Source organism: Melanerpes formicivorus, unplaced genomic scaffold (assembly GCF_026170545.1).
Source record: "Melanerpes formicivorus ecotype bairdi unplaced genomic scaffold, bMelFor1.0.p_v2 SCAF_115, whole genome shotgun sequence".
NCBI lineage: Eukaryota > Metazoa > Chordata > Aves > Piciformes > Picidae > Melanerpes > Melanerpes formicivorus.
This window is the reverse complement of record NW_027142467.1, coordinates 1,205,795-1,224,928: the sequence shown is the minus strand read 5'-3', so window position 1 is coordinate 1,224,928 and position 19,134 is coordinate 1,205,795. Positions and strand designations below refer to the sequence as shown.

At 46.7% G+C, this 19,134-nt stretch overlaps 2 protein-coding genes across 4 annotated transcripts in view; both read right to left on the bottom strand.

The window, feature by feature from the left end:
- CPNE1 (copine 1) overlaps positions 1-18,970 on the bottom strand; it is a 57,999-nt gene extending 39,029 nt beyond the window's left edge. Inside the window, exon 1 of one of the 3 annotated variants that reach the window (XM_068167325.1) lies at positions 18,892-18,970. The gene's annotated coding sequence lies outside the window, so the exon portion shown is untranslated. Of the gene's footprint in view, positions 1-11,372; positions 11,447-16,146; positions 16,186-18,891 lie in introns of those variants that run through there. The other 2 variants (XM_068167326.1, XM_068167327.1) reach the window with 2 other exon arrangements.
- On the bottom strand, positions 6,983-18,929 carry RBM12 (RNA binding motif protein 12). Its single transcript, XM_068167324.1, has 3 exons — positions 18,892-18,929; positions 16,147-16,197; positions 6,983-11,515 (listed from the first exon to the last, which is right to left on the bottom strand). Exon 3 carries the CDS (start codon positions 11,491-11,493, stop codon positions 8,854-8,856), a length of 2,640 nt encoding a protein of 879 aa, XP_068023425.1. The 5' UTR covers positions 11,494-11,515; positions 16,147-16,197; positions 18,892-18,929; the 3' UTR covers positions 6,983-8,853.
- Positions 18,971-19,134: the final 164 nt, after the last annotated feature.

Here is a 19,134-nt window from a genome sequence, read left to right as displayed (position 1 = left end):
TATCCACAGCAATATGTACTGCAATACCTGGACTGCTATCTGAGCAGTCTGTGGTCATTAAGTTTGAATTTGCTACGAAGATTTTCCACATTCTTTGAAAAACAAGTCTCTAAGTTAAGAGCCTGAAAACCCCTGAAACTGGTAAGCCTCACACTCTCCCCACAGGTGAGCATCTTTGCTTCCTCTACATCAAGTGAATAGTTCCAATGTTTTTTTAAATAAACAGGAGGAAATTAAGGCAGAGAGAAGTACTCTGAACGAAGATTTCTCTGATTAAAATCTAGAATGAAATTAACAGCCACAGAAGCATGAACTGAATGACATTTACTCTAAGTACAGAGAGCATCAGCGTTCTGACCGTTAGGTGGAGGCTGGGAACTCAGGTTGTAAATTGCTCATTCTCTGGTCAGCAGAGCACCATCTGCACAGCAAGAGGGCAGCTCAGTAATGGCAACAGGCAGCAGCCAGAACAATGCATCAGATAGACTGGACATGTTCAGTTTGACGTGGCAGGTCACTCACCAACAGGGCTCTCCTGTGCACCCAATGTAGGAGCAGCAGGATTGGAGTATATAGAATAGAATAGAATAGACCAGGTTGGAAGAGACCTTCAAGATCATCGAGTCCAACCTATCACCCAACACCGCCTAATCAACTAACCCATGTCACCAAGCACCCTGTCAAGTCTCCTCCTGAACACCTCCAGTGACAGCGACTCCACCACCTCCCCAGGCAGTCCATTCCAATGGGCAATCACTCTCTCTGTGTAAAACTTCCTCATGACCTCCAGCCTGAACTTCCCCTGGTGCAGCCTGAGACTGTGTCCTCTTGTTCTGGTGCTGGCTGCCTGGGAGAAGAGACCAACCTCTGCCTGTTTACAACCCCCCTTCAGGTAGTTGTAGAGAGCAATAAGGTCACCCCTGAGTCTCCTCCTCTCCAGGCTAAGCAGCCCCAGCTCCCTCAGCCTCTCCTCATAGGGCTTGTGTTCCAAACCCCTCACTAACTTTGTTGCCCTTCTCTGGACTCGTTCCAGCAAGTCAACCTCCTTCCTAAACTGAGGGGCCCAGAACTGGACACAGTACTCGAGGTGTGGCCTAACCAGTGCAGTGTACAGGGGCAGAATGACCTCCCTGCTCCTGCTGGCAAGGTTCCCACACTGCACATGTAAGTGACCTTGGAGCACAGGCTGCTTAAACACCTCCAAACCAACTCTCACTGCCTTCCCAAGACTAAGAGGAAGGTTCCATCCTATACCACCACACTGTGGCTGGCACAGAACTCCATTACAGGGATTCCTCTCCCCTTTCCAGCTAACAGAACGAAATGACGACACTAGCCGAGTCACTGCCCCTGAAAATCGCTGGTATTTCAGAGAGACAGCATTATCCACACACCCTCATTAGGATTAGTATTAGAGTGACTTAGTATTGGTTTTCTTTGAACCAAAAGACTTTTGATTCCATAAAAATTACTTGTTTCTCCTGGAAGTGATTTTCCCAGGTCCAACTAAGGACAAATGTTAGCACAAGCCATCCAGCACACGGAAACGTTGTTTGCACACTCCTTTTTGCTTCTCAAATGACCAAGGTAGCCACGTATCTTCTCCTACACAGAAAGAGGAAGACATTGCCTGTGCTGCAAGGAAGAAACACCACTTGGGTCATCATCTCACCAACAGTAAGGTGTCAGTCACCCAGCAGGAGGGAGGAGCGTCCAGATGGCAAAACAAAGGCCTTCCAAAAAGATCCAGGACATTTATGCCATACACCATGGTGATCTGCTTGTGATCTTTCAGACATACCTGACAGACTTTCTTCTTTAGGAGACACCTCCAGTTTACTCAAAAAGCTTTTCTGCACACACTGGGGTTCTCTCTGACTGAAGCCACAACAGACATGACCACCAAAACTCAACCTGATCTACCGCCTACGAAGCCACAGCAGCGCAGAGGACTCGGGTCTAACAGCACGCCACCTGACTGCATTCATACATTCTATCATTAACTGCATTTCAATTCCAGAGTAGTTTAACTACTTACTCATTGTTTTATCCTGCTCTTTTCCACACAGTCTCAGTGCTTACATTTCTGAACCACACTCATTAGATCAGGGCATCACTTGGATGTTTTCACCAAAAGCTGAAGAGTGAGTTTGGCCTCAACCCTTCAGCCCGAACTCCGCCACCACTTCACTGAGGTGAATACTGGTGTACCTTTAGCATGAAGACATTCTGCTGCTGGCTTACTGGTTACCTGGAGACAAATTAGCTTTGTGCCACCACCCTGCACACACTTACCTCACCACCTAAAAGCTTTCAAGTCCAGAGATGAAAAGAGCTCCAAGTGCTATTAAAAACCCCTCCACTTATCCCTTGGAGCCTGGAGCAGGAGCACAGCAGACTGCCTCTGCAGCAGTGCTGAATGCAGTGGGGGAATCCTAGGAAGTGTATTGGTAATATTTAATAACTTCCCCTAGCCTCCTTACAGAGTGGGGTTTCCTCTACACTGAAAGAGCTGCCACTGCCTAGCTGTCCTTTAATTAGCCTCTGCTGTTACAACTGGTTGCATCAGTGTTCCTCAGGCACACAGGATTCATAAATACTGTTAACTTATTAGAAACCTTTGGCAAATAATTGAAATGGTATTGACAGCCAGAATTTTCACTTTTGAGCTTCCTGTTCCAGGAGACAAGGACTTTGCCCACTTCATGCCCACCTTCCTGTCAAGACAAATACTGCCAAAAACAAGTTTCCTGAAGGGCTCATATTATGGAGCACATTCTGGCAAATGCCACCACAGCAAGAAGGTCACTGAGCAGACTGGTGCCACACAGAGGCTTGAAACCTTAGTGACAGCAAGCCTGTCAATTTTACCCCAAAAGGCACACGATCAAAATTACCCAAAAGGAATTCCTGAAGTAGTTTAGGTTCTGACTATATTGCTGTGATCCTCCCCAAAGCTGCCTTCATTGCTAAAGCAACTAGAAAGCATTTCTAAGCCTTCTACTGTCACAGAGCAACCCTGCATCCACACAGTCACATCTCACAGGAAACTGTTGAAATGAAACTGACTGTTAGAAACCATGAAATAGCTAGCTGCAAGTTCCACCTCCTTTAGGAGTCAGAAATCAGAGTGGTACCATCCTCCTGATTCTTTGGTTAACAACACTAACTACAACATGAATGTCTCAAAAAGCCACCCACCTTCCTGAAGCAGTGACCAGTTCAAAAAGCAGACTATGACAACCACCAGCTTTACGCAGGATCAGTCCTCATTTTCCTACATTTCCAGTTTTACACTTCACAGGGAAGCTGTAACTGCCTCGACCATGTACTGGAAAGGCAGCCCCAAGTCTGTCCCTTGAAGTTATTCTGAGGAACCATGGCCCAATTCACCAGCAACTCAAAAAAAGGCCTCTCAGAAGCTGGGGAGCAGCAGCAACTCTAGAGCAAGTGCAGTAAGGAGAGTTACAAAATTGACTTTGGGGAAATTGAACACAGAATGGCACAATGACAGGGGTTGGAAGGGACATTGAGTCCAACCCCCAGCAAAGCATGGCCAGTTAGGGCAGGTCACACGAGAGCACATCCAAGCAGGTTTTGACGATCTCTATAGGAGGAGATTCCACAATCTCTCTGAGCAGTCCGCTCCAGAGCTCTAGCACCCTCACACCAAAAGGTTTCTCCTCATGCTGAGATGGAATTTCCCTGTGGTTGAGTTTACATCCATTGCCCTTCATCTTATCACTGTACAAGGGAAAGAGGCTGGCTCCATCCTCTCGACAGCACTCTTCAGATGGTCTCTCAGCCTTCTCTCCTCCAGACTCAACAGCTCCAGGTTTCCCAACATGTTACAATCTATTCACTTTCTGAAAGTTTCCTTTAATCTAGAAGCACTGGAACTTAAGACTGTAGACATGAGAGCATACAAGAATGAAACAGCCACAAAGGTGCAAGCTCTGACTCTGCAGAAGCAATAAAGGAACTCAGGTCAGAACCCACCTGGCTGCTTCTCTCCCAAGCTGCCACACTGTGACACACAAAACCAGAATGGCAGCAAATGAAGCTGCACAGAAGTGAGTGCCAGCATGTGAAGAGTCACAGCTAAACCATCCAACACCCATAATCAGTTAGGAGCTACAGAAAATAAACACTTTGAGAGTTGCCTTTCTTATATATGGTATTTATACCCATGAGTGAAAAGCATCCAGGTCTGGAAGATGGGAAGCATTCTGTGCACAAACAACAACTGAGCATTACACATAGTAACAAAACTCGAGAACATTCCTGGCAAAGACCCCAGGACAGAAGCAGCAGTTCCAGCAGACCTACCTGATCAAAGGCAGGGAAGGAACAGTGGCCTTCAGTATGCAGCCACAAGCCTTCCAGGGAATGCATACCACCAACCAACAGACTGTTGTCCCATGGGAAAGCCCAGGCTGTCAACTACCATCACATTCCCACCACCAGAAACAGCTAGGAAGAGAATCCCTCGAGGTTACTCTTCCTGCAGAAGCCTTTAACAGAGTTTCACTTCCTCTTCTACCAGGCTTCCCAGAAGAGTCATTTGCTCTGTACACAAACTCTAGCTCCATCTTACCCAAACCATGAAAAAACAGACAAACACAGAAGAGAGCATCAGCACCCCTGCAAAGGGCAAAGGCAAGGAAATGGCCACACTGCTCCCAGGCCCATGGCTCTGTATAAACCTCTTAAGAGCAAGAGTATCTTCTTGTCTTCAAAAATCCACACAGTATCTAAAGCAGCAAGCTGACACAAAACTAATTTGTGTATGCCCCTAAACCTAAACTAGATCCTTCACAATGTACCAGTTCTATTTCAAAACCACTTTCTTCCAACCAACTACCTTGTCAAAGGTAGAAAACAGTCTGCATTAAACAGTAATTGCAATCCTTTGATTCCAGGTCTAATCCATACAGTACCTGGATAATCATCCTAGAAGAACACTGCTCAAAGGGTGGCCCATTGTACAAGCAGAGGCTTTAAGTAGTCTGTGACATGAAGTAGTTCAAATTTTTTAGATCACTTCAGAGATGTGTGCTGCCAAACAGCACGCCGAGGCCTGGCTGCACGTGCTTGGGAAGCATCAGCTTTGGAACCACCACAGCAGAAGACGAAGAAGGAACAAAATACAGAATCCAAAAGAGTTACTGGCAGCTGATGCACCACTGGCATGCTGGGGTAACTAGAAACACTTCCTCCCCACCCTTGAATCCTTAGTGCACCAAAACACCCTCAGCAAAACAGGCTGCTAACTTCACCCAGCACAGACAACTCAAGGACAGCCCGAGCAGGTCAGCAGGGACATTCTTTTCCATGGCAACTGGCACAGAACTACAGTCTGCACTGTCACATTGACATTGACTCCACTCACAACAAATTCTGAGTGTGGACGTTCAGGGAAAATAGTAAATGCTATCAAGGAAATGCTGCTTAAAGTGTCCTTCAGTTTTATTTGAACCTACAAAGCCCAAAACCTCTCCTAAATCTGCTTTTAGAGGGTGGCAACAGCAGTTTGCCAATAAAGAACTAGCATTAGTGGCACCTGTGATATTATAGAATTGACTTAAAAACAAAACCCCCCTCACTGTTTGAAAACTTGGTAGCTTTGAAGTCACTTTGTCATCTAACCATCGCACTTCTCCCACCACAGCCACAAGTTTACCATTAAACAACCTGTGATGGTTTAACCCAACGACATCAACACTTCATCCTCTCTTGTGAAGGGGGTGACAAAGCCCAGTGTTTAACAGGAATCTCCTTGTGAGTGCAAAACTTAATGCCTTTTTTTTTTTTCCTTTAGTAGTACTTCTAGTAGATAGCAACACTTGAACTGCTGAACCCCACCAAGTTAGCCAGTTACATAAACAAGTATCTTCTTTCCATAACTGGAAGAAATTGGGACATCAGTGTCACCAAATGCATTGTTCCAAGGAGGCTAAGCAGGATGTCAGGCCCCGACACTGAAAGGACCAAGGCCAAAACAACCGCAGGTTTCAGCGGCGGCCTTTAGCAGCAAGCCTTGTGGTGTGTATGCAAGGGCAGTTACACATCTCCTGCGTTGGAGATGGGACCTCAGAGGTCCTACCTCTCAATTTCTGAGGCTGTTCGTGAATATAAGTGTGTGCCAAGTGAGCAATCTTCTCAAACCTAACCATGCAGTCTGTTAATGTAAGGGCATCTGTTGTAATTTAGCACACTGTGCAGTTTAAGGCTGCATCCAGCATGAGACTGAGTTGTTACAGAAAGCTTCTTGTATTTCCAAGTATCACTTGGTAATGAGTTTTTCTTTATATATGCCTTAAAGGATCTCCCATAACTACTTCAGACACCAGCTGCATTGTTCCAAATACACTACCACATCCTATTTTTTCCAAGAGCCTACTCTTGAGGAAGAGGCAATATTTACCAACTCAGTTTATGCTCAAAGATAGGAAGCATCAACTGTTCAGTAAAATGAAGAACTCCTTCCCCACCCCAAATCCTCCACTTCACTATTCCTTGCATGTCAGTGGTCCCAGCACCAATGGCTTTTTGTATTGGCTTGCACTTTTTTTTAGATAAGCATTTAATCACAGGCCATACAGAAAATCAAGTACCAGAAAAGGAAAGGTTTCCAAGCCAAACCTGCCCTTTGAGACAGCCCAGGCACACAAGCATGTTTCGCAGCGGGTCTGACACAAGCACTAATAACCCTGGCACCCTTACCCAGAGGATCAAAGTGTGAAATCAAGAGGACAGTAACACAGACCTGTGGATCTAATTCCAGACACCTGTAATTTAATTACATGTCACAACGAGGCAAGCACTGTTGTGATTTATTTCAGCTTGGAAGTTATGACCAGGTTCTGCAAATCATCACATGCCAGTACCTTGAATCAATTCTGTGAACAAGGAAGCCAAGTTTTCCTTTTCAATCATTTTATTCTAATGTGAAACATGAAGAAACAAGCACCCAGGTAACTCCAATATAGTATGAAACTTTAATAAAAGTTGTTTAAAAAACAAAGAGCAAGATTTTAAAAATAAACTGCAAGGCTGGACTCCTAATCACACATCTTTCTGGCATCATCAAGAGCACTTCAGACTTTCAAAGGGAACAAAAAGCAAAAGAAGAAAAGAAGGGAAAAAAAAAAAGAGGAAGGTCTGCTGTTGACATATTACTCCCAAAGACCGTTGAAACACGTAACATGAAGCTTCAGAGACAGTTTTATTAACAGGAGGCTTAGTTTTCAGCAGTATATACAAATCACATGACTTTTCCAAAGTTGGGACCACCTAGTAATCCGTCAAAACAAAGTTAGGCTAAGGAGTTACAGCAGCATCCATGGACCGCGACCACCTCTTTATTGGAGCGCACCTTTGTACAATCCTTCCACACATTCCTCTACCGGGAAATCCGCTCGGGATGCAGCGCTGCACAGGTTTGCAAATCTCTCCTACACACCACGTGAATAAAACTGTTGCCACTTGCACCTCTCCATTTTGCCTGACCGTACACTTCAGTGTTCCATGACAGGCACTGGTCGTCTTTGTCCAAAAACCAGAACGGTTTGGCGGTTACTATGTTTAAGTACAATGATTTGCCGGGAACAGCAGGATTTTTCAGGCAATGCCCAAGCCTCAAAATTTATCATAAGCCAAGCAAGGATGACCCAAAAACATTCTACTTTTCACTTGGGTAGTTACTTCCTTTCCAATTCTCTTTTTTTTCCATGGAAGCTTTTACTGCACAGCAAAGAAAATGGCAACTCTTTACAGGCTTCAAATGCAACAGCACTTTATTGCAAAAATATGAACTCAGCACTTTCAAGTTTTTGAGAGAAAGAAATTTTATCTCTGAATTCACCCACAGCAATAATTCACAACAGAGCTGCTGAAGACAGAAGTTCCTTTCACATGTAAACTAATTTAAAACTTTAGCTGGACTCCAATCTTCTAATCATCACCGCTTTGGTTCTCTTAGAGACTATGTAAGGAGTTTGAGAGACAGAAGAAATACAACATCAATATCCAACTAATGTCAAAGATCCTATCCCAACTGATTCATGTCAGCCTAACAAATCACGCTACTTAAACAGAAATGAGCATTTTCAAGTTGTTACTTCTACTTGAATTTTTTTTCAAGTGTACTATAAAACTCATATGGTAATGTTTGAGGTCAGCTATACTTGTGGCAAAAGTCTTATTCTGCACAGTTATAATTGCAATATATAAATAACTAAAGGTTATTCCACAAAGAACAGCTTGAACTTTACAGAATGATTCTGCTCATACTTAAAAGGAATTAGTTTGGTAGACACATCAGCAATGGGCATAATTCAACTGTTCGTACAGTAAGAGTCTTGGAAAAAATAAAGATACATACACAAAACAATTAATCTGTGTACACTGAGAAGTCATTCAGTTGCAAAGTAAAATCAGGACTTTAAACAAAGCAAATTCAGCCAGCTTTTAACCAAACCCAGAAGTAGCTGTCTATTTTACAATGGCTTGCAAGAGCACCCACCGAAGAGCTTCGCTGACTTCATTTCCCTTCTCCAAGACTACGTAAGACCAAGCTAGACCCCTTGATAAGTACTGTGTCCAGTATAGTGACCACACTCCTACAAGGAGTCAGAACAGCTGCTCCACATACTGGTACGGAAACATCCACTGCACATCTCTGCTGGCAGTGTTCCAAATGCAAGCTCACCCAGTGCTCTGGCAAAGCCCAGCTGCGTTACCATGGAAACAACCCACAGGTTCTATCCTGGATATACTATAGAAAACCAATTCAGATGCATTTATCACAGCACTATGAACATCTATTCTACAACTACTTTGTATTAACAGCTACCCTAAAACAAGTTTTACTTTCCTGGAGCCTATAGGCCTGTCATTTAAATCCACGACAGCTGCCATAGCTTCATCACGAGACTCAAATGCAACCATTGCTTCTCCAGTGGGCATGCCTTTTTCGTTGTATTTTAAGCACACTGAACCAGGGATCACTTGGTAACCATAGAAGAAATCCAAAATTTCATCCACCGAAACAGTAAAGGGCATATTCTGCACCTTAATGACAGTTGGTCCTGGCTTCCCAGACCCTGTTCCAAAACCTGGAGGTCCACCAATATGTATATTTCCTGGTCCAGGTCCAAACCCCGGAGGCCCACTTAAATGTCCAAGACCACCAGCAATTCCTGGAGGGCCAGCACCAAAGGCAGGTGGGCCACTTAAACTGCCAGGACCATTACCAAAACTCTGAGGACCCCCTGCAAAACCTGCTGGTCCACTCAAATTAGCAGGACCCCCTGCAAAACCTGGGACTTCAATACCTGCACCGGGTAAACCACCAGTTGCAACTGTAGGCAGCCCTGGTCGGGAATCGGGAAAGCCACCTATCCCGGGGGGTGGGAGAGGGGGACCAAACGTGCCAGACCCGCTGAAGTTACCGGGGAAATTAAACGGAGGACCATTGTTCGCATCTTTGGCATTTGCCCCCAGGAAGGCATGCTCATCCCCGCCGGCGCCCGGCGCGCCCGGCACAGGCGCGCTTCCCGGCAGCGGGATTTTCAGTATCTTCTTCCCTTGAGCCGGAGGGTTTCTCTCAATGTCCCTCATCTCTTCCACAGTTATCAACCGCAAAACAACATCTCTTCCGTTCAGCTTTTTACGGTGCAAGCGCTCCGCCTTACGAGCATCATCTTCAGCTTTGAACTGCACCAGCGCTTGTCCTAAACCCTGCCCGTTATTATCAACGAGAATCTGCACAGAGCTTTCTTCTACTGCCAGCCCCTCTAGAAACTGCAGGATTTCCAACTTTGTTATGTTGTAGGGAATATTAGATATATGTGCACACAGCTTTGGAGGGCCTGGCTCTCCCTCAGCACTCATGAGGATCTCCCTCTGGTCATAGCTGAAATTCTGCAGTCTCTTACGGATCAGGTCTATTTTTTCTAGCATTGCCTTCTTAGTGATTGGGTGAACTTGAATGAAGCGGTTCCCTATGTACTGCTTATGATGGCACAAAGCTGCTTTATAATCAGCTTCATTCCTGAACTCCACAAACCCCTCCCCGATGGCCTTCCCATTAGGTCCATAAGCTATATAAATGCTGTCCTCAACTATATCCAGCTTTTTAAAAAAATCTATCACATGTTTGTTCTCTGATTCAAAGGGAAGACCTTTCAAATGAACACAGAAACCCTGCTCATGGGGAGATCTTGACCTTGACCTTTTCTGTCCACCCGGAGACTTGGACCTAGAATGCGCCTGGGGAGGAGGGTGGGACTGCCCGGAGGGACCCATCGTTTGCTTGAAAGTTATGTGGCCTCCAGCAGCCACCCACTGTCTCTCTGTTGCAGGACTAACTTCAACATAGCGCTGAATCATCAGCATTCTGTTGCGCTTCAGTGCTTCAAATGTATCTTGAGGAGAAAAAAACTTAACTAGTCCGTTTCCATTATTTCGACCTACGTGATCCTTCAGCATATGGACTGCATCCACACGGAGCCCAAGGAAAAAGTCTTTCACGTCAGATTCTGTTGCAGAAAAGGGCATTCCATGAACGCTGACATACAAGTCATCTGGATTGATTGGAATCGGCTTGACAGTACTTTGAGAATTCATCTGGATAGGATTTACAGGATTCATGGGACCAATGAACAGTGGATTCAAGCCGCTGTTCATATTCACTGCTGCTCCAGACCCATTCATTCCAGTGGGTAAAGGTGCTACGGGTGGAGGATTCATAGGAGGCATTCCTGACATGGGAGGCATAGGTGTCATTGGAGGTACAGGAGGCACGGGGGGTATCGGAGGAACCGGAGGAACGGGAGGCAGAGTGGGTACAGGAGGGGGAACAGGTATTGGGGGAATAGAAGGCATTGGTGGCAAAGATGGCATAGCTGGGATAGGAGGGATTGGAGGAGGAGGTACTGTGTTCATCGCAGATGCAGTGCTAGGTATAGTTGAGCTAAATGTTGGGCTACCGAAGGTACTCCCAAGATTTGGAGGTGCAGTCCCCATACTGGCAGTAGAAAATGTGGGTATGTTTTTATTGCTTTCATGGACAGTAGTGGAAGCAGTTACTACACTAGGAGAAGGATTATTAAAGTTAGGTACAGTAGTAGGTAAGTTAACCCTTCCACTCATTCCAGAACTAGGTGGGGGTCCCGACCTGCTAGCATTTGCTGGTGGCATATCTAGATTGGCAGTTTCGAAACGCCTGCGACTGAGTTCTATCATGTTCTGCATTTCAGTTTTACTGCTCAGCAATAGCGTTACTTTTGACCCTTTAATGGTACCACCTGTGCGCATCATACCAAGCCTGGCATCTTCATCAGTGGCAAAAACGATGAAAGCCTCACCCAGTTCACCCCCTACAATATGCACGCCCCCATCAGGAATGGTCAATCCAGAGAAGAAGTGGCGAATGTCCATGGTCCCCGCCACAATCGGGAGACCTTGCAAGCGGATGACCACAGCCATGCTGCGCTGAAACAACACACACCTGCAGATGAGAAAAGGCAACGGCCATGTCAGACTACTGTTTGTGACACCATGCAATTACCTACAGACACCATCTACTGTATTTGTTTACACACACCTAACGACATCGTGAAAGATTAAGCATGTTTATATTCCGAGTTCCTTGTACATGTTTACTTCATACAGACTGAAGCATTAAACATCTCCCAGCACAATCGGTATACATTTGGCACTAGAAATTCCAAAGTAGCTGTTAAACTGAGACCCACCAGTGTCAGTAAAAAGAAAATAAACAGAAAATCCACTACACCTAAGGAACAGCAAAAATCAGAACTATTATAGCAGTAGTTAAATAGATAACAAAACTTAACACAAAATGAGTATTTTAGCCAAGGAAACAAGATCTGCCATACACGGATGTGGTATCCACTGCACCTCACAAAGCAGCTGTGAAAAATTCAGCACACCTATAGGAAATAAACAGTTCTCTTTCACTTGGGGAGGAATTGTCTTCTGACAGGTGAAGATGGCTAGGAACAAAGCGGGCTGGTTACAAACAAAACCCCATCACGAACAATCGGCATCAAGGTGTCGTGTGAGTCTTACCGACAGGGACCACCTAAGTTATACTTATCTTCTGTTTTTCTCCTAGCAAAGGCAAGACATCTAGGTGGCCCTGAAATGAGCTGTTACAAACTAGCCTCAAACATTTTGTGATCACACAGCCCTCATCTAAACTTAGACTGACATCCATGCATATTCCAGCTACAGACATGGCCTTTGCAACTTTCAAAACCAAGGTATAATAGTTTAATGGTTGCAGATACTCTAATATTATACCTTCCATCTCATGCACAAGCAAATTGCTTTTAACTCTGCAGCTGAGACTGTGGAAGCTTAGATCAATTCTGAAATAGGAGATCTGTAGGACAGGTACAAGGTAACTGTCAAGAAGAGCCTGATGTTGCATCAAAAGTTCAAGATGAACACAAAACTAGACAATTCTGACTTATTCTTGACAAGCCTTCAGTAAAGACTGAATATATCGTATTAATTCTAGCACAGTTCATCAATCCAGAAGCCAGCCTCTCACCCTACACCAGCAGCAGCAGCACCTTGTTCCACCTAAGCCACTTTATCTCAAACTTCCTAAAAGCAAGCCAGGGCAGTATCTCCATGGAAGGCCTCCAATACTCGCACTACTCACACAAATACATGTGCAATCAGAACCACACAATGCAGGCAGCGTCCCAAAGACTTCTGGCTGGGTACAAAAGCTATGACAGATCAGTAGTTATCTCCCAGCATTCCACATTCAGGCCAGCCATGTAGCTCAGCAGACCGCCACATCTTTGAGTCATCTTCATGTACCTGTGCAGCTCTCCCAGTTACTTCAGGGTAGACATGCCTTGAACACACACTCAGCTACCAGGGAAAGCTGCTGTCAAACCACTGAACTGCGTCGCGTAGGGATAAATGACTTTATGACAACAAGATTCCTCTTCAGAGAAAACACCTGAACAAGTCTTCTGTTTGCATGGTAGAACTTCCTATCACTCAAATGGGTACTTCAGTGTTTTGTTTTGTTGCCCAATAAGTCACAGCTAACCCCTTCAGTTACACTACTGAACTCAAGGTACATACTGGGGTATGACAAGGCACTGGTCTGCATCCACCTGGCACCAGAGGACCTTTCTCCTAGGGAAGAGCAGACGAGCCCACTGACACCAAGTAGCTCTGCTGCTCTATCTACAGAGAATGAACACCCAATTCCTCACAGCATCTTTGTAAAAGAGGAGCTGTGGCTTGCAAGTCAAATATGGGAAGTCTGGGGAGAAGAGGGAAACACAACCAAAACAGCTGGGTGCACACAGCACTACAAGAAACCCTGCTCCACCAAGGATGAGAGCAACAGAAAGGTCAGCAGACTGAACACCAGGCAGTTCTGAAGTTTCAGAACAACTTTCCATCTCCATAACAAGGTAATGAAAGCATCACCTTGCATCTGTCAGAGCGACACAAATTCAACTTCAGAATAGAGTTCATCACCCACTTATTTTCCAACAGCAAAGCAAGTGGCCCCTGTGAGAACACCACTGTGTGCACTGCATACACTGGCACTGTCAGACACTCTGCACTGCTTGGGAACTGCAGCTTTCCTCCATCACTATAGAGGGATTTTAAAATTTGCCTACCATTGATGGCAACCACGGCAACTAAAGTTAAAACAAAGTCTGCCTGCTCATAGGAAGCCATCCCGAAGGGGATGGTGAAACCTACTTTTACTACCCAACGCTACAGGACTGCTTTTCACAGATGATCACAAGGGAAGCAAACATCTCTGGGTTTGCACCTGCGCTTTGAAAATTAAAATGCTAGCAATAAATTTGGCTGGGAGGTTTGTAGTTTCTTTATTTCCTATTACACAAAGAAATGAATTTCAGACATTGGTGCACAGCAGGAGTTCAACATGTGGAGTTTGTGTGTTCAATGGGAGACTACTTTTCAGCTCCTTACTACTGCAAGAGCAATGACGATCTCTGGTACAGCCATGAGTTGACCAAAGACAGCTAGAGAAGGTTTTTCTGCCCAGATCTCTTGATTCAGAACATCATATATTCTTTTTAAGAACTGACACCTGCTAGGTCAAGCTGAAGCTCAGGACAGTTGTGGCTTCATTTTGGGCTGCTCCCTCCAAAGCTGCTGCCTGGGGTGGGTAGGGCAGGTGACTTTCTGCACCTTGCCTCTGCTGCCAGTTGGCAGGTGACTCCTCTTTGGTCTTCCAAGTGGTCAGAAAAGGCTTGGATGTGGGCCTTGGAGCCATGGTTTAGTTGTTAGGAGGTGTTGGGTGAGAGGTTGGACTTGATGACCTCTGAGGTCTTTTCCAACCTTACTGATTCTATGATTCTAGGTAGCTGCAGCTACTGGGGATTCCAATAATCTAGCCCAGAAGACAAATTAACAGCCAGGGTTCACAACAGAGTTTTTAAGAGTTCCAGCACCTGAACATAACTTCTGGGATAACCCAAGTGCTTCAGTCATGTACTAAATACAAAACTTCACTCAATGCTGAGGGATTTTGTGATTTTGTTACTAAATGTTCTATTTATGCTCATTAATTCACTACCAACCAAAAAGCCCAAAGAGCTGCTTAGCATAGAAGACACTAGAAAAACTGGCTGCAATGACTTCAGCGCAGTGAATCCCATGCGTGGTATTAAGCAAATGCTTGCTATTAAGCAAGAGCTAACAGCAGGATGGAAGGAATAAACACTATTTTAAGGATTTCACTCCATCAAATACTTTTGACCAAAACAAAACTATTTTACCATGATGTAACTGCTTCAACTTTTTCAGGATTTCAGAGCTTTATATATTACCTAAAGAAAAATCATCAGGACCAGGAGGGCCAGGTTTCACATTTCTAAGCACCTTTCCCCCCCCCCCCCCAACCACACTTGGAAGATACCACATACACCCCAATTTTCTACCCAATGAAAAGGCAAAGCCCACTCAAGTATTTCACCATTCAATTATGAGAGATCAACATACAGAGAGGCAGCACTCCCTCCAGACACACAGCGGTTACATGCCCGTCAAGTGGGCATTGAAAGCTTTTTGTTGGGCAGTAGGAGGTGTTCTCAGGCTACCCACTCTGCCCTCTCTATACAAAAAGGTACTTCAAGGCAGAAGTGGGTTTGGCTGTCATTGTGTGTGTGTGTGTGTTCAGCATACTTCTGGAGAGGCCAGAGGCACAAAAACCTAGAGCTGTAACATGAACAAACCAAGATCCAATGGGACAGTAAAGGCCTGCTGACAATCAACCTGATTCAACTCATCTGATGAGCCCTCACAGCACCTTTACACAGCTCACCAGTGACCTCCCTAAAAACGATGTTGCACTGGGAAAAGGGTACAAGATGACAATATGACTTCTTCCATCCACATGCTAACAAGTCAGGAGAATTTGAGACATGCATTAATTGCTAAAGGGATCAGATTGCCCTTTTCAGACCTATACCTTTTTCAAATTAAGAGACATTCAGAAGATACAACAGTCCCTGGGGATCACCAATACAATATCCATGCAGCACACACTCTCTATTTGGCAGCCCTTGAACAACAGGCTAAGAACTGGAATAACACCGGTGTCATAGAAAGAATTTTAAGTATCCAGGCTGAGACAGACCAGCAAAAGTTGTAACTGCAGACTACAGTTTTGCCTTTTTTCCAACCCCATAAAAAATAAACAAAACAGAAAGGCCAAAATCAAACTCTATGCTAATTTGGATTGATCTGATCCTTTTAAATACTGCAAAACCCAGTTAGAAGCTATTGCTGTGCACTTCTAAACTTCAGTAGCTGGAAACATGCAGACCCTGTGGCCTGCGAAAAAGCAAAGGGTGCAAAGTAAGCGGGAGTGTTCCAGACTACCCCGTGCTGGTGAAATAGCCAAGCACGTGTTTGGCAGGACTCTTGTTTACAAGACTGCCAGAATCACTACCACCAGCGGGGGGTCACAGAAAGAGATTAACTACATGCATTTTGACCCAAGTGGTTTTTCTACTAATTTAAAGATTCCCAAAGCTTCAAATATTTCTTAAGACATACTCAATATGCACATAAAGAAGTCTTCAATTCAAAGGCTCTTACCTGCAAAGACAGATGTTTTTTTCTTAACAAGTAGCAGAAGCCAAGCCAATCCTGTGGGCAACCAATTAAAACCAACTTTTAGACTGCAATAAAGAATAAATGGAGGCAAAAATCAATGCAGGCAACACAACAGCAGTAACAGTCCACAAAGAACTGTGTACATAGAAAGTTCAAACCTGCAACAACCACAAAGCACTGCTACGTAAAACCACCTCAAGAGGAAGATGCATTCTCTACCACCTTCTCCCTGTATGGCTTGTCAGTGATTGCACTGCAGGTTTTTTGAGGTTTGAAGACAAGAGTATGCCTGCCACAAATTGAGAAAAAACCAGAAAGCAGTCAAAGAACCTTTCAGATTTCTGCCACCACCAAGAAGTGACCAAATCATTCTTTCACAGGAAAGAGGAAGAATGAAACACTTGAGAACTGAATTGTAACAACCCCTTGCTCCATCGATACGTTCCTTCCTCCAACTGCACGTTCTCTTACTCAAAAGAGCAACACAAGGTACATCTCAGAAACCTCCCTGGAGCAGCACATGCAGAACCCTTCGGGAGTCACACAAACCAGCGGCATTAAGTGACCTTCCACAGCCACCTGTAGGCAGCCGCCCGCACCGAGCACAGCGATGCAGTGATCACAGTTGTAATCTCATCTCATCGTCCAAACCCCTACCTAGCACCTGTGTCTCTTCAGGCCTGTACAAAAATTGTCTTCCTGAGATCCACAACTCAACATCTGCCAAACGTTTGAAGTGTGAACACAGGTATTTTGTATTTAATGGGATGAAAAGTCTTTGCTCTTTCACTGCTCAGCAGACCACCTCGTACTAGAATTGTGGCTCTCTGAGAAACTATCCAGGAATTAATCACACTGGGCACAGATAACTGCTGCCTCCTTACTCAACCCAAACAAGCTGCTTCCAATTATAAGCATCACCGACAACGTGAATTTAGAGAAAGAAGCACTACCAACACCACCTACGAAGTCTCCTACAAAGGGAATAAAAGCAAGCAGATATTCACAGATCTTCCAGGACATTAACAGCAGGCTGAAAAGACAAACACGACTGCACTCTTCACACTTATTGAAATGGCAAGAGCATTGAGGAAAAGACCTTTAGGAGAAACAAGCAACCCTATATTGAAAGGCTCAACTATATACTTTCACATCTAATAGTGTCAAACAGTGGTTTACAATGCAGGAAATAATATAGTCACCTGGAACAGTTTCATTGAAAGGAAAACAAAAAAAAACACCAACATGCCACCTGCTTCAAGCAGATAAAATTATTCATGCACACAGAACTTCCCATTCGGAAGAAAGCCCCAGATAGTTTCAAATATTTCCAAGATAGCAACCATGGTGTTGCTTATGTTCCTCTTCAGAACACTGAGCACAAGCGGAAGATCTGCAGTGGGCTAACCCAACGTGCTGTAACGTGAAACAACACAAACACAACCAAGCAGTACGCTTCAAAAAGGTGCAGGACTCCACTGTGTAACCCTTCCACCGAATACCATCTACTGCTGGGTTTAAGTCTCCATTTTCTCTACTTTAAGGAAAGCTATCCACCAGTCTCGCAGGTAAAGACGTCCTTTCCAACCAACCCGCTGTCCAAGCGCGTTATTAACGCAGCAAACACTGGCCGGGCACAAGGCGCTCCCGCACAAGGCTGACGCCACACCTCCAGGACTTCTGGCGACTCCCCAGCACGCCCTACCCACGACACAGAAAGGGCCACCGTGCCGCTGCACACGAAACAACCAATGCAACTAGCTTAGAAGTCCACCGAGGAAACAATCTGACGAATTCCCTCCCTAACTCCATCACATCGGAATCGCTAAGAATGGACACATTGAGTAAAACCAGAGCCAAGAGTTGGTAACGAGAGAAAGCTCACACAGAGTCCTGCTGAATGCTGCTACTTCAGCACTACTGCGTTTTGGGGCGGCTTTGGCCTTTTCGATTTTGGGGTTTTTTCGCTGGTGTTTATTAGCCGAGAAGGTCGCTACGTTACCGCACGGCAGCTTCGCTGCTGTTCACAGCGTGGCCAAGGCGGGCGGCGGCGGCGCCGATAGCACCAGGGGCCCTCCTCGCCGCCAAGTGCGGAGCGCCTGTCCCAGGGGCCGGGCAACAAGCATCCGCCGGCGACCAGACGAGTGCCCGCGGGGCCTGCCCCACGCGGACTGCCTCCGCGCCGCGGGGCCGCGCCACCGACCACGAGACCGGGCCGCGGCACCCGCCAGACGCACAACTCCCGTGGTCCCGCCGCTCCTCCACCACCCGGGGCCCGCGAGGCGCCGCGCGCGAGCTGCGCCCGCCCAGCCCCGGCTGCCGCCTGCGGAGCCGCCGCGCTCCGGCGCCGCCGTAAGGTCACTCGGCCGCCCCCGCCGGCCGGGCCCTCGGCGCCTGCGCTCGGCTCGCACATACTCACCTGCCCGCGCCCGCCGCGCAGCTCCGCGGGGCGCGGGCGGAGGCGCGGCGAGAGAGAGCGGGCGAGCGCTGCCCCGCGGCCCAGAACCCTCGGCCACAGCGCGCCAGACCGCGGCGAGGCAAGAGCGGCCTCTGCTCGGCGTCCCGAGCCCCCAGCGCGGGAGGCACCGCCCGGCTCGGCCCTTTGTGCGCGGGGATGCGTGCGCCCAACACCCGCCCGGCCTCCCCCCCAAAACTCGCCTCGCCGTGGGCCCTCAGCGCGGGGAAGGGCAGGCGGCGCGGCCCATCCGGGCGCCGCCGCGCTCTTACCGAGGAATCTGTACGGGGAAAAAGGGTTAGAATGGAGCCGACCCGCCCCGGGCCCCGCTCCGCGCCAAGCCCAGCGCCACCGCCCGCGCAGCGCCACAAAATGGCCGCCTCGCTCCGCCGCCGGGGAGGGGCGGGGCCTGGGCAGGGCGGTCCGGGGGGCGGGGCCGCGCCAGGGACGGGCGGCGCGTGCGCCGCGCCTCCGCTCGCGGCTACGAGGGGCGCGTGAGGGGAGCCCGGGCCGCT